General features: G+C 49.5%; 2 protein-coding genes across 8 annotated transcripts in view; one reads left to right on the top strand and one right to left on the bottom strand.

The window, feature by feature from the left end:
• The window catches only part of SWT1 (SWT1 RNA endoribonuclease homolog), a 77,882-nt gene extending 66,890 nt beyond the window's left edge, over window positions 1-10,992 (bottom strand). The window contains exons 1-5 of the mRNA XM_089311944.1: window positions 10,829-10,992; window positions 10,398-10,633; window positions 9,670-10,295; window positions 5,967-6,053; window positions 659-717 (exon numbers count right to left, since the gene is read on the bottom strand). Of these exons, the coding sequence (XP_089168070.1) occupies window positions 659-717; window positions 5,967-6,053; window positions 9,670-10,295; window positions 10,398-10,633; window positions 10,829-10,992 (1,172 nt within the window). The remainder of the gene's footprint in view (window positions 1-658; window positions 718-5,966; window positions 6,054-9,669; window positions 10,296-10,397; window positions 10,634-10,828) is intronic.
• The window catches only part of TRMT1L (tRNA methyltransferase 1L), a 75,313-nt gene continuing 68,409 nt past the window's right edge, over window positions 8,591-15,494 (top strand). For 3 of the 7 annotated variants that reach the window (XM_089311990.1, XM_051821040.3, XM_070055042.2), the window contains exons 1-4: window positions 9,865-10,129; window positions 11,184-11,327; window positions 14,211-14,321; window positions 15,381-15,494. In XM_089311990.1, coding sequence (XP_089168116.1) covers window positions 10,012-10,129; window positions 11,184-11,327; window positions 14,211-14,321; window positions 15,381-15,494 — 487 coding nt within the window. In that variant the 5' untranslated portion in view covers window positions 9,865-10,011. Of the gene's footprint in view, window positions 8,701-9,790; window positions 10,130-10,553; window positions 10,786-11,183; window positions 11,328-14,210; window positions 14,322-15,380 lie in introns of those variants that run through there. The other 4 variants (XM_051821039.3, XM_070055044.2, XM_051821043.3 and 1 more) reach the window with 4 other exon arrangements.

Here is a 15,494-nt window from a genome sequence, read left to right as displayed (position 1 = left end):
CTGTCTGTTTTCTGCAGACACTGGAATTGTTCAGGAAGAACTTTTATTTATACAATTAAGGCTGCTTTGTTTCCCAGGACTTTCTCCAAGAAATCCTCATCGCATCAGCACCTGTCACACATTATACCTGTTAGACTCACTCACATTCCTTCATGACAAAATTCCAAGACCTTTCTCTAAAGAATAAGAAATTAAAGAATGTCCCTTATTCTAACCATCACTCTCCAAGTTCCCGAGTTCTTACTACAAGCTGGCTAATAACACAGCTGGAACCAACACGACCTAATAAGCTACACAATCTCTTCGCAGGTGTGGAAAATAACTAATTCAAAACTTCTAAATAAGCCTCAAGTGTCTGCCCTTGGTGCATGTAATGAAGTTATATATATATATCTTATATATATTATCTTATAATCTTATAATCAAGTGCAAAACAAATCATTTGAGACAAAAATCTACATTTTGAGTACAAAACATAGTTTTCATGGTCTTTTATTGCACTCAACTTTTTTTAAAATTTATAATAAGAAAATTCAGTAATCATATTTGCATGCACAACAGTAGTAATCAAAGTAAAATAAGATTTTTCCAAACTTAAATATTTAGTCTCACAATTCTAAGCCAAAGTCTATGAGTATCAAGAAAAAGGGGAATTTACCTTTTCAAGTTTTGTCTTCTTTTCATATTATAGCACAGAGTGTCTGCATGATCTGATTTCTGAAATTAAAAAAAGCATCATTTAGGAAATACAAATTCTGCACTGGTGCTGTAATAATGGAAAAGGGGTTGAGACTGTGTTTTTTCCAGAGCAATGTGTTGGTGAATAGGCTGACACAGTGGTTTACTCAATCTTTCCAATAATCTGAGACAATGACAATATTAATGTTTGTGGGGAGCAACTGGGAGCAACTCGGACTAGACTAAGTTACTGGAATTAAGACTTATTCTATGCATCTGCTCTCCCACAATATGGCGCTGAGAAGGGAGTAACAGCTTCTACACAGCTGCCTCCAGTTCAACCAATAAGCAGCAGGAGCTGCTCCTGATTGGAGGAGAGCAGCGTACTCGGCGTGTGGGTAGCAGAGTTGGGATTGGTGGAAGAGGACTATAAAGGAGGAGACAGACAACATGCACCAGGAACATCTATCTGAAGGAACACCTGAGCAGCCCCTGAGAGAGCCGGCCGGCGGTGTGCCGCTCCCCCGCGGAAGTGGGGAAAGTGGCAGGGGGAACCGCCCTTCCACGGAGGTGGAAGGGTCGGTAGCCAACCCGGGAAAAACCAGCAGCAAACCCGGGGAGGGCCGAGCAGACAAAAGAACAGCGCAGGGTCCTGTGTCGTTCCTCCACGAAGACGGGGAGCGACATAATGGTGCCGTGACTCGGATAGGAAGCCTAGGCAGGGTCTAGTGTCGTTCCTCCACGAAGAGGGGGAGCGACAAATGTTTGTATTTTACAGATAAAGTGCCAAGGCTCACCAGAACTGGGCCTCCTCCTCAGCATAACAGAGCAAGGCAGTAGCAGAGGCCTGAACCCAGATCAGACTTGCTCCAGCATCCTGGCTCTGGTATACTCTGGGGATCCCAGCAAGGCCTGAGAAAAGGCAGGCAGACATAAGGTACAGTCCCTGACCTAAAGAAAACAGAGTGAACAGATACAGAGAAGAGAAGTAGAAGGGAACGCACATGCACTCTGATGTAACTGTCAAAGCAGAAAAGTCAAATGCTGGATGAAGGTGACCAAGAATAAGATGAACAAGGTAGATGCTAAAGATCGAAAGATGGGTACAAGGGCCGGCGCCGCGGCTCACTAGGCTAATCCTCCGCCTTGCGGCACCGGCACACTGGGTTCTAGTCCTGGTCGGGGCGCCGGATTCTGCCCCGGTTGCCCCTCTTCCAGGCCAGCTCTCTGCTGTGGCCCGGGAGTGCAGTGGAGGATGGCCCAAGTGCTTGGGCCCTGCACCCCATGGGAGACCAGGAGAAGCACCTGGCTCCTGCCATTGGATCAGCGCAGTGCGCCGGCTGCAGCGCGCTGGCCGCGGCGGCCATTGGAGGGTGAACCAACGGCAAAGGAAGACCTTTCTCTCTGTCTCTCTCTCTCACTGTCCACTCTGCCTGTCAAAAAAAAAAAAAAAAAGAAAGAAAGAAAGATGGGTACAATTCCAACAATTCTGCTGACATGCTATGTGTTCTTGTTTTTTTTTTTTTTTTTCTTTTAAGATTTGTTTATTCATTTGAAAGGCAGAGTCAGAGAGAGGCAGAGGCAGAGAGCTGGATTGGAAGTGGAGCAGCAGGGACCCGAAACAGCACCCACATGGGATTTCGGCAATGCCGGCAGCAGCTTTACCTGCTATGCCACAGTGCCAGTCCCGTGTTTTTGGTTTTTAACACTTAATTTTAACATTTCAGTATCACCATACATTAACAGTCCTATAATAATTAATCATTAAATAATTCTGAAAGAGTCACCACTTAGATTGCCTGAATGTTATGTGGTGCTTCTCGGCTGTATTTATACTGTGTGTGGGGCTGGCGTCGCGGTGCAGAGTAAGCTGCTACCTGTGATGTTGGCATCCCAGATGGCGCCAGTGTCCCAGCTCCTCTGCTTCCAATCCAGCTCCCTGCCACTGCACCTGGGAAAGCAGTAAGAGATGCCTCAAGTCCTTGGGCCCCTGCCACCCACAAGGGAGACCCAGATGGAGTTCCTGGTTCCTGGCCTCAGCCTAGTCCAACCCCAGCCACTGTGGCCTTTCGGAAAGTGAACCAGCAAATGCAAGATCTCTTTGTCACTCTTTCAAATAAACAAAATGAATCTTGAAAACCCACACACACACAATTCCACATTCCTGGAACCTGCAATTCTTTCTCTTACACCCACAACTATGAAGCTACACTGTGTAGGCACGTAACCCCAAGTTGAAGGCATAAATACTTCATCAACCACTCAAGAACCAGCTGAGTGTGTTTAATAGTCTATCACTGTTTCTAATTACTTGGGAAAGAGTGGGAAGAATTCTGGGCTTGGTTCTATTGCTATATAAAGTTCTGTGTCCTTGGACAAGTCATTCAAAATCTGGATCAATTTCCGAATCTGAAAATGCAAACGACCTGTCTGCCCTGATTACCTCAAAAGGAAATTGTCAAGATAAACACACGTGAATATACTTAAAAATGGTCTTAATTCATATCCCTGTTGTCTAAACCCAAATGATAGGGTCTTTTCAGCACAAGAAATGAAAATGCTTTTTGGTGGCTAGAAGGGAGAAAAAAGCTGAATCTTGACTTTCTTTCTGATGGGTATCAAAAATTAAGTACAGGATGCTGGCACTGTGGCACAGTGAGTCAAGCTAACACCTGCAAGGCCTGCACTCCATACAGGTACAGGTTCATGTCCCAGCTGCTCCACTTCCAACCCAGCTTCTTGATAATGGCCTGGGAAAGCAGAGCAAGATGGCCCAAGTGTTTGTGCCCCTGCACCCACATGGGAGACCTGGACGACGCTCCTGGCTCAGCCTGCGACGATGCTATGGAAATAAACAAAGCAGAGCAAAGGGACGAGAAAGGCAGCAAGGCAGTGTGCAGGATTTGCAATTTTAAACAGAGTACTCAGAAAATGCCTTACTCGGGACAATGCTGTGGCAATGCAGGTAAAACCACCACCTGTGGCACCGGCATCCAACACAGGCTCGGGTTCAAGTCTCATATGCTCCACTTCCAATCCAGCTCCCTGCTCATGCACCTAGGAAAGCAGCAGAAGCTGGCCCAAGTACTTGGGCTGCTGCACCCACGTGGGAGACCCAGAAAAGGCTCCTGGCTTCAAATTAGCCCGGCTCCAGCTGTTGCAGCCATTTGGGGACTAAACCAGTAGATGGAAGATCTCTCTTCCTCCCTAACTCTGCCCTTCAAATAAATAAATATTAAAAAAAAAGAAAAGAAAATATCCCTGCTGATGAGTTGACAGCTGAAAGGAGATCTCAACAGAGTAAAGAAATAAACCGTATGAATACCTAGGGAGAGTTCAATTCAAAGGGAACACCAGCAAGTACAGGCAGTTGGAACATGTATGGCTTACTTTGATAGCGACAAAGAATCCCTGGAGGGCAAGGGCAAAGGACAGAGGGATAGGGGATGAGCTGGGGAGAGAAGGCAGTGCTCAGGCAGCCCAGTAAGGACTTCAGTGTTTCCTCTGCATGACAAGGAAAACCACCACAAAGTATGGACTGGGGCCCGTGCTGCGGCACAGCCTGTAAAGCCTGCAGTGCTGGTCAGTGGGTGAAAGCCCTGACCTGTAGCACCGGCATCCTATACAGGCACTTATTCAAGTCCCGCTGCTCCACTTCCAATCCAGCTCCCTGCTATTGTGTCTGGGAAAGCAGTGGAAGATGGCCCAAGTGCTTGGGCCCCCGCACCACGGGAGAGAACCGGAAGGAGCTCCTGGCTTCGGATTGGCCCAGCTCCAGCCATTGCGGCCATTTGGGTAGTGAACCAGCAGATGGAAGATCTCTCTCTCTCTCTGCCTCTGCCTCTCTGTAACTCTGCCTTTCAAATACATAAGTAAATTTAACAAAGTATGGAACAGAGAAGTGAAATGATCCGACCTTTTTTTAAAGGTATTTATTTTAAAGGCAGCACATGAAAGAGATAGAGAGGAAGAAAGAAAGAGATCGATCTTCTAACTGCTGGTTCAGTCCCCAAACACCCCCAATAGCCAGGGTCGGGTCAGGCCATAAACACGAGCCAGAAACTCCATCTGGGCCTTCCACAGGGCGGCAGGAAGCCAGGCATTTGGGCCATTATCTGCTCCTTTCCAGGCACATCAGTAAGAAGTTGGATCCAAAGCAGAGTAGCTGGGACTTGAGTCAGGCCCTCCAATAAGGGAAGCATGTGTCCCAAAAAGTGGCTTAACTCACTGTACCACAGTCTACCCCCGACTTAAATTTAATAAGACGACACTGGCTCTGTGATGAGCAAAGACCACAAAGAGGCAAAGGTGGAGGAAAGACTTCTCCAGGTCCTGAGAGTCTTGCAAACCAACCTGCCACCACAAAAGTCACCTTTGCCGAGCAGTCTCACCTCGGACAACGAAGCAGCACAGTCTGGTGAGGAACCACACACACCATTCAGAGAATATATAATGAAACTATTTTAGGACTTTTGTTTTGGTAACGACAATCACACTGCAGTCTTGCTTCCTCAGCTCAGCTTGGTAAATGAGGTATCCTAAATTTTACCTACCAAAACACTTATCAAGGCAGTGTATTGAGAGTAATAGAGAAAGGCACACGATGAGCATGTCTTCCCTACGCTTAGTCTCTGTTCTGATAAGTGAAATCTTAGCCAACACCCAAAAAATGGAAAAGGAAAAAAAGGTGAGAAGTGGCACAACAGTTATAGCCATGCATGGGAGAATCCGAGAGGCTTAGAATTGAAATCAGGAATGCCTAAGAAAATTACTTACCTCTCAATAACTATTCTCTAAGCTCTAGTTTCTTCATCATTGTAATTGGAGTAGTAGCACCTACCTCAGTGTAGGGAGGAATATATAAAACAATGCAAGTAAAGAACGGGACAAATAAATGCCTTCTCCTGGAACAGACAGGCAAAACAAAATATTTACGTCCCTCAGGGGCAGGCACTGCCGGTCTGGCACATCTGAGTACCTGGGTTTGATCCCTGGCTATCCTAACTCCAAATCCCTGCTAATGCTGACTGGGAGGCAGCAGTGAGGGTTCCTGCCCCTCCCTGGGAGGCCTGGACTGAGTTCCTGGTTCCCAGGTCCAGCCCCAGCCAGCTAGGAACTTTGTAGACATTTGGGAACTAAGCCAGAGAAGGGACACTCCCATGTTCTCTCTCAAAATAAAAATGTTTTTAAAACCACTTATATATCTCACTGTAAAAGTAAGCTGTATTTTTCTCATTATACAAAAACAAATTGTAAAACAGTTTAGGTTAATAAATCAAAATTCTTACTTCATCAGAGACGGGTGATAAAGCATTGCTTTTTCTCTGAGATGGCTCCTTGTTTCCACAAGATTCTTTGTTGGACATCTTGAAAAGCTAGAATAACATCAGAAATGCATTATGCATTTTTACCACAGCAGAAGTCCATTAGAAATCATTTCTTTTTCAGGGCATAAAGACATTTTCCAGTCATGCCCAAGATGATCAGACTCTCTCAGTGGCCCATTTTCTTTTTCACATTCTCTTTCAGAATAATTCCTTCTCCTCCCTCAGCTTTATCTGTCACCTTTTCAGGAAGGGCTCTCAAAACCATGCCTTAGGCCTGACTTCTCAGGACGCATCAGATCCTCACTCTAACTGCCTGCAGGACTGCTCTGTTTCGCCCCACCTACACCTCAAGGCCAATTACTCATAAGAGCTTGTTCTTCCTGATACGCCCTGTGACTTACTAAGATGCTGGATAAAGTGCACACATTTTGATAGCCCTAGTTTCTCCATATGTAAAACAGACATAATCTACCCAGAGGACTTCATAAGGACTCAAACGAAACAATGGGTGGGTCTAAACAATAACTCGTCTATGTGGTGGTCTTTCTGCTAGAACACACTGAGTCCAAGTGTAGTGGGCTCCCAACAACTGCTCTGGCCTGGCAGCTGTGCCGCGGGTTCAGACGTGCACGCCCGCTTCCGAGTACCCGGCTTAGACGCCCGGCTGTGCTCCGGAAGACCTCAGGAAGCAGCAGTGGCGCCGGAGTAGCTGGGTTCCTGCCACCCTAGAGGAGACCTGGGCTGAGTCCCTGCCAGCAGCTTCAGCCGCAGCCCAGCCCACTGCAGGCATCTGGGGGCTCAGGCAGCAGATAAGGAGCTCTCACTTTCTCAAATTAAAAAATAAATATATATTTTAATGCCCATTGAGTGACTTCTTCCTCAGAATATTGACTCTTTCATTCTAAGTCCCTTCCATCTGTTGCCCATTGAAATTCCTCTGTCCAATCTGCAGTCTAACTTTTCCAGCCTTACTCTGGATCAAGTCAATACTGTTAGCTGACAAAACAAACAAAAAAAGCAGTAAGATAAACACAGCCACACCATATGGTCATAAACAGTCTCAAGTTCGTGTACCCTCACAGCATCCTGTGCTGGCACACAGAGACCAGAAATTGAGAACATTATCAGGTCTGCTGGGGCAGGAAGACACTAAAGGGATCTAAAAGGAGAGCCCAAAGGAGGGTACCTGACTGGTAGATACATAAAGACTATGAACAAAACAAACGCTGGAAACCAAGCAACTCCAATCATGATCACAGTAGGCAAAGTTCCATAAAAGAATGACCAATTATACTGCATCAAACTTTTAGAATACTGAAGAGTGCAAAGAAAAAGAAAATGCACATAGTTAACACAAAACTTAATAACAAGAATTAAATAAATATTCAACACGCATTTCTAAGAGCAGACCCTAAATCACCCAGAAATTTCGGCTTGTTCACAGTAACAGTTGAATTCACGTTTGAGCTTCCAGACTACACTAGTAATCTTTTTCCTCTCTCGGCCCAAGGATTCCATTCTATGGGTGGAAAAGTCACAATAAAATATAGGAACTTCCAGGAAAGGCACTATTTAAAAAAAAGTTACTTTCTTCTAAATATTTATTTATCTGAAAGGCAGAGTTAGAGAGAGGCAGAAGCAGAGAGAGGTCTTCCATTCTCTGGCTTACTCCCCAGATGACTGCAACAGCCTGAACTGAGCCGATCCAAAGCCAGGAGCTTCTTCCAGGTCTCCCACACGGGCGCAGGGGCCCAAGGACTTGGGCCATCTTCTACTGCTCTCCCAGGCCATAGCAGAGCGCTGGATTGGAAGTGGAGCAACTAGGACACAAACCGGGGCCCATATGGAATGCTGGCACTGCAGGCGGCGGCTCCGCAAATAACTTTCTAATGTCATCTTTTACAACTTAACCTGATCCATGCTGGTCTGTTGTAATTGCTCTGAACATAAAATAATACTAACTTCTTATCCACAGGACACACTGAAAAATTCAGACTGTCCAGGAAAAAAAAAACACCTATATACTTATGACAAATGTTTTATAATCAGCTTAGTATGAAATTTATACTGACTGCACACAAATCAAAATAAACAAGGGTGGCCGATGCTGTGGTGTAGCGGGTTAAAGCCCTGACCTGCAGCACCAGCATCCTATATGGGCGCCAGTTCGAGTCCCAGCTGCTCCACTTCCAATCCAGCTCCCTGTTAATGCACCTGGGAAAGAGGATGGCCCACGTCCTTGGACCCCTGCAACCCAGTGGGAGACCCAGAAGAAGCTCCTGGCTCCTGGCTTCGGATCGAATCGGCTCGGCTCCAGCCATTGCAGCCATTTGGGGAGTGAACCAGCAGATGGAAGACCTCCCTTTGTATGTCTCTCTCTGTGCAAATCTTTCAAATAAATAAAACAAATCTTTAATAAACAAGGAGGACTTCCTCTGTGGCTCCCCACTCTCCCAGGGTGCCCGCCACAGTGATCAGCACCATGTGACCCCGCAGGACCCTGCCGCAGGGTGGGAGGCACGGGCAGGAGTCCCACAGGACACTGGGGCTTATCCCGCCTTGCTCCTCCCTGGATTGGTCATCCCAGGGAATCCAGCGCCAGGGCAAGAGGACGCTCAAGCAGCCAGCGAGAAGGCCGCACGGCCAAGACCGGAGGCCTGCTGTCAGTGACCAGAACCCAAGCCGAGGCACGGGAGTAAGCAACCCCTGGAAACCGAGCAGCCCTCAACAAGGGCGCACAAGCCTTCACCAGCAGCAGCTGCGTCCAGGAGCCGGGAGAGGTTAAAGGCGCAGCCCCGACACAACTCCCGGGAGGGGAGGCGGCGGCTGACTCCCGGGGCCACTTTGAAACGCCGCAGGGCCTCTCTCCCTGGGTTCTGAAACACGCAGGCAAGACGCAGGTGGAAAAGCCAGGCTTTTCTTAGGAAAGGGAACTGGGCGTTCACTGGGCTGCCCGCGCCCGTCCTGCCGCTGTCCACGGCGCCGGGCCCAGTCCCAAGCTGGCCAGGCAAAGAACTTCCCCCAGCCGCCACACTGGACGCCCAGCGGGGTCAGGAGAAGGGAACGCCGAGGCTCAGGCTGCGCCCAGAGGGCCGGGGAGCGGGCAGCGGGGGGACACCCAAGAGCCTTGGCTAACAATCCGCAGGACAGGACGCAGTCCCCACGCAGGCTGAAGCAAAAGCAACAGCCAGAAGAGCGCTGGGGCCCCGGGACGCAGACCCGCAGAGCCGGCTGCCCAGCCACTCCCGGGCCGACCCGACCCGACCCGACCCGACCCTCACCCAGCCGGGGCGCGAGCCGCCCCTTCCGCAGCCCGGCCCGGCAGCGGACGCCCGGGGTCGCCGGTCGGGGCTCCGGGGCTCCCGGGTCCGCAGCGCCGGCGGCCCGCGGGGTGCGCGGTGGGGCCGGGGCTCCGGACAGGCCAGGCCCCTGCCGGGGACGCCCGCCGGCCGCTGCCCACCTGCGCCGCCCGCGACCCCCACTCCCCACCCCTGCCGGGGACGCCCGCCGGCCGCTGCCCACCTGCGCCGCCCGCGACCCCCACTCCCACTCCCGTTCTTCGCCCCCCTCCCGGGACCCCACTTCTCGCCCCTCCGGGGACGCCCCGCCGCCGGCCGCTCGCCACCCGCGACCCTCGCTCTCCCCTGGGGACGCCCCTGCCCACCCGAGACGCCCGGCGCCGCGCCGGCCTCACCTGCGCCGCCGCGCCGGCCGCGGCCACCCCAGGCCCGAGCCCGGAAGCCCGCCGAGGCCGCAGGGGCCGCCGGGAAGTGTAGTCCGGGGCTCGGGCCGCGCCGCCGCCGGGCGCCGCGAGCCGCGCGTTGCTGCTGACGGGCGGCGCAGCGAGCAGGGGCGCGCAGGGGGCCCGGCCGTCGGCGCCCGGCCGCTCCCGCGCGTCTGTCCCGGGGCCTGCCCTGCGTGCGAGGCGCCGGCCGGGTGGCGTTCGCGTCAGCTCCCGAGCCCCGCGGGCCCGGGCGGGCCTGGCTCGGAGGCGGTGACGGCGAACATGGCGGAGGAGGAGCCGCGACCCCCGCCGGAGGCGGCCCGCGTGCCGGCTGCAGACGCGGACCCGAGCCCGGCCGCGGGCCCGGCCCAAGCCTCGGCCCCGGCGGAGGCTGGAAGCAGTAAGTGCGGGAGGCCCGGGCCCTCGGCCTCGCGCGGTGCTCTCGCCGGGCGCGGCGCGGGGAGACGCCGGGCCAGCCGCGGGAGCGGCCGTGCGGGGCGCGGGGCGCCGCAGGTGGAGGGGAGCCTGAGGCGGCGGGCGGCTGCGCCCCGCTGGGGTCGGGGTGTCTTGTTATGAAGCAAAAATAGCAGTTTGCACGCAGACCGACAGCGCCCCTCCAGCGCGCGGGCGTGCCCGGTCCGGGGGCGCCCGGCTGCCGACGTCCGGACCCCGAATTTCATTTTCTGGAGCGGCGCGCTCAGGATTTGGGGCTGAGCGGTCATGCGGGAAGAGGCGGCCGCCCTCTGCATGGCTGCGCGCACGCGAATGCCGCTTGGGTTCCGGGCTCGGGGCGTGAGAAGGCGACGGCGACCCCAGGGGCCCACGTGTGTCCGGCGGCGCCCGCAAGGCCACGCAGGGGTGTGCAAGTCCACGCGTGCCGCTGGCCTGGGCACCCGCGGAGCAGCTGCGCACGAATGGGTCACGGAAGACCTAAGGAAGTTCTTCAGGTGCTGTGGCGATCCGTCAATCGGCCTTATGCGTTTTCTAGACTAGAATTTAAAATAGCTTAAAGGAATTCGTCGTCTTGCCTGCTTCGATGCGAGTTCTGAGTTTGAGGTCTGTAAGTCGCTTGGATGGTTAAAAAGTTCCTTGGCATTACTTCGCAGTTTTCAGAAAGCCTGTCAGTGGTTTCGGGAGGTTTAAGGGTGGGGCTGATGGCAGACGAGACCGAGTCAGCCTCGGGAAGGCCGGCTGGGTCTTCCACCACCGCATGGGTGGGAGGTGGGAAGGTGTTGCCACCTCCGTGTCGCCTCCAGATGGCATCTCGACATCAACCAAAAGTGGCTCCACAGCTTTAGGGAATTTGGAAAAATACAAATACGTAAAGTGAAGAATGTGTGCTGTTTGAGAAACCAGGAAATGCGTTACTGGTACGAATATGTAATGATTGAGGAAAAGTAACAACATGTAAGAACTAAAACACATGTTAATCACATTTTTAAAATTATTTTTAGATGGTCTAGTTAGTCCTTTGAAGTCAGTCATAACTAGGAGAGATGAAGATGGCCTATCTGAAGTAGAACTGAAAGTTGAAAAAGTAAAAGAAGAAGTTGTAAAAGAACCTCCTAGCATCCTGCATTCGTCTGATTTAACACGAGGTTTGCCTGTTGACTTCTGCACTATTAGTGTGTTACAAAGAGCGGGTTGAGTGATTTGAATACAGATTTTTCTGATATCTACTCTCTTGAACTAGAAAGTAATTGCAGAGATATTTATGGGCATATCATGAATTTTTCAACAGATGTTGAAACATCACCAAGTTTTCCATTTTTTAAGTCTCCTTTCTCTTATTTTGTACTATTTAGTAGTTAGAATAATTTCCATAAATTTCTATTTATGTAGTGCTATAGATCTTGTTTCATATTCACAGATCTTTGAACTATGCAAGTTCCAAGTTCTAATAGTACAAATCAGATAGGTTGGTTTGTACACATGGGTTCATTTCCAGAATATTACTGTCTGACTTAACAATTAAAATTTTTTATCAAGAGGTGGGAAAATGCCCATTTATAGAAATGATAACTCATTGTAAGTCATCTGAACGCTCCTCTTACAAGAAGTTTAACCAATAATGTTGTTACTTCTGCTCATTTAAAAATAAGGTGAAAATTATGGATTTATTTTAATTAATTTATTTATTTGAAGGGGAGAATAAGAGAGAGAGAGAGGTCTGCCTTCATCTGCTGATTCTCTCCCCAAAACAGTTGCAATGGCCAGGGCTGGGCCAGGCCCAAGCCACCATGAGCCCAGGTCTCTGTCTGGGCTGTCCGCTGGCTGTCACTCAGCCTGGAGGCTCTGCTGGGCTGTCCGCTGTCTGTCACTCAGCCTGGAGTCTCTGGGCTGTCCGCTGGCTGTCACTCAGCCTGGAGGCTCTGCTGGGCTGTCCGCTGTCTGTCACTCAGCCTGGAGTCTCTGGGCTGTCCGCTGTCTGTTACTCAGCCTGGAGTCTCTGGGCTGTCCGCTCTCTGTCACTCAGCCTGGAGGCTCTGCTGGGCTGTCCGCTGGCTGTCACTCAGCCTGGAGTCTTCACCCTGACAGGCTCTTCTCCCTTGGCTTCTGCATCGTCTTTTTTTTTTTTTTTTTTTTAAAGTCCCACTTTTTTTTTTTTTTTTTTTTTTGACAGGCAGAGTGGACAGTGAGAGAGACAGAGAGAAAGGTCTTCCTTTTGCCATTGGTTCACCCTCCAATGGCCGCCGCGGCTGGCGCGCTGATCCGATGGCAGGAGCCAGGTGCTTCTCCTGGTCTCCCATGGGGTGCAGGGCCCAAGGACTTGGGCCATCCTCCACTGCACTCCCTGGCCACAGCAGAGGGCTGGCCTGGAAGAGGGGCAACCGGGACAGAATCCGGCGCCCCGACCGGGACTAGAACCCGGTGTGCCGGCGCCACAAGGCGGAGGATTAGCCTAGTGAGCCGTGGCGCCGGCCTGCATCGTCTTGATGTTACCATTTGTTCTTTCTGAATCTACTTTGATTTTTTTACGCAGCATCTCCTAACAAATGCCTAAATCCTTCAATACCTCACTTCCTAATTTTGTATGTTTATATTAATCAGCAGTGGGTTCAGCAACATCCAGGAATGAATCCTTCACCCCAGTCAAAAATATGTTAAACATACTTTGGAAAGACTTATTCAGATATTCCTGAATTTATGAGTACTTAATTCAAAGAATGCATACTATCTGAGAAACTTGAAAATGCAAATAATGATTGAGAAATGTGAAATGCACAAGAATTGAAAATACATAAGTTACATTTTAAAATTAATTTTAGATTAGTTGTTTGAAATAGGTCATAACTAAGGAGGAATGGGCCATGACTTTTCTCTTTTTAACAATGTTTTTCCTCAGGCTTTCTTGCTCACTCTTGTAGTTTTATCTAACATGTATTTAGGATTTGTGCATCCAGAAGCCCTCTGAGCCCCAGAAACAAACCCGCTGCTGCCTGCGGACGTTGTTACCTGAACAGTCCACCCACTGGCACATCAGACCTACCGTACCAAAAACTAGATTTCATTTTCTTTTCCTCTACCTTTCTGCCAAAAGGATCTCCTCTCCTTTGGTAATGGAACCATCATTCCCAATCACATAAACTCCGAATCTTACAATCATCTTTAGTTTTACCCTTTACCCTGTGTTTCACATCCGCGTTGCTTCCTTTAATATTCTCCCCTCCTGTACCTTTCCGTTACTACTCTGTCACCTCCTGAAAGGCACGGAGAGCAATCATTCACTCCCTCAGAAACCGTCCAAGACCTGCCGCTGCCTGCAGAATGAAATCCAGACTAATGGCATAGAATTCATGCCTTCTGTGATCTGTATCACGTTTTTAACTGCATCGTTTTTCTACTCATTGCACCCCCTAAACATACAACATTCTAGCCAGCGTCAGGTAAGAGTGTGGCTGTACGTCTTATACCGCAGGCCTTTGTTCATGAAGTTACTTCAGTTTTTGAGGCCAGTTACCAAATCTCTGCTTCCTGAAATTCTGTGCATACCCCACGTCTCAGACAAGCGCCACTTCTCCAGTGACGGCAGCTTCCTCCACGGGCCTGCGTCGTAATACCTCTGCCTGGGGCACTCGTTTCATCCTGCCTTGTGTTGTAGTCAGAAATGACCATGTCACTCTCCCCCATAATCTCATCAATCTCATATTACTCTCTCTGAAAGTCTTTGAAGACAGCGAGCATAGCTTATATTTCTTCAGGATCTTTTACAAAGTGGAAACTTTTATAGAATTACGATGACTAATTGGGTAAACTTTGAGATGTGAAGTTACATATTGGAGGTTTTTCCCCAACCTTTTTGCCTTCTGAAGCACACTTGTCATTTTATGAACTTAATTGTGACAGTATTCCCCATCCAGGTCCTAGGAACCTCATAAGGAAACAAAAGTATAGATTTCTATGTAACCTGACCAAGTAAAAACGGGACTAGAGTACAAATTCATAAACACAGATTTCTAACAATTCAAATTTCCTTTCAGAAAGACATATCTCCATTCAGAGACAGCTTGCTGACCTAGAGAAATTAGCTTTCAGAGCTGAAGGGGATCTTGAATCTGCCAGCTCATTGAACTCCGATAATCTTGATGCAGGTATTTCTACATCTTTGGAATTTTTTACTCAGGAAATTGCTAACCTCCTATATGCAAAGGTGCTGCTGGAGCAAGTTACTTTACAACTGCAAGGAAAAATGCCAGTCTTCTCGATGTCTAGGTGCTGTGTACTCTGTAAGTTAGGAACTGCATTTTGTTAGGAGTAGCTAGAAAAGGATACCTTACACAGAGAGGTCAGTATTCTGTCCTGTGAAAGAAATTCCAGGGCAGGCAGGTTCGGAATGGCACGAGAGCTCCATGAAAGTGTTAACACCTCCAGGTGCCGCCTCTGCTCTGCTGTCCTGAAGCGCTTTGTTTCCACCGCCAAGGTCACCTCATGGCTTTTTGAAGTAGGCAGTACACATACAATATTTGTATGAATACTTGCATCTTGCTCTAGGTGAAAGATATTTGTTAGATTGAAAATGTTATTTATTATTTCTATATATTTTATTGCTTTAAACCTGAATTCAGGGTCTTACTTCATTTGTATGCCATATATCAGAATTTTTATTTTAGATGTATTACATTTCTAACTAAGTAAAGCCTTCTATGTTGATGAGCCACAATGTTTTCAGGAATGTATCGATAAATCATTAGGAGAGTACAGTGATTCTAACCACGCCTCCACGGGCAGACCAGCAACTATGCTGAATCCCGTCTATCCCGCCTTCCTCCCTCTGTCTTTCGCACTCCACGTTGCCCGTCTGTCGGTGCAGGGTGCCAGAGGAATCCCGCAGCACTTCCGGTGCTCTGCCCAGCTCCTGTCCTGTCCTTTCCCCTAGTCAAAGCAGAGTACTGCTCTCCGTGGCAGGCAGCCTCCCTGTTCTCAGTGGCAGCAGAGGCCTCAGTTAAGCAGAGATAGGAGAGTTCTGGGGTAAAGGTCACTGCTCAAGAGCTGCTTTGGTACTGTCACTGTCTCCTGGGTTGGGGATGATGGCTTCTCCCTAGAGTTAAGAAAAGCTGTATCTGAGAAGTGGGAGTGAGCACAGAGGAGCCCCTTTACAACTCTTGTATAGCTGAATCCAGTAGTTAGTCGGTTCTTTATTTCTCTTTAAGGAAACAAACAGGCTTGTCCGTTGTGCCCTAAGGAAAAATTCAGGGCTTGCAATAGCCATAAGCTTCGTCGCCATCTGCAGAATTTACACTGGAAAGTCTCAGTTGAATTTGAAG

Source organism: Oryctolagus cuniculus, chromosome 13, assembly GCF_051225735.1.
Source record: "Oryctolagus cuniculus isolate XC-2025 breed Fujian yellow rabbit chromosome 13, ASM5122573v1, whole genome shotgun sequence".
Lineage (NCBI taxonomy): Eukaryota > Metazoa > Chordata > Mammalia > Lagomorpha > Leporidae > Oryctolagus > Oryctolagus cuniculus.
The sequence above is the reverse complement of the archived record's forward strand: the minus strand, read 5'-3'. Positions and strand labels throughout refer to the sequence as shown.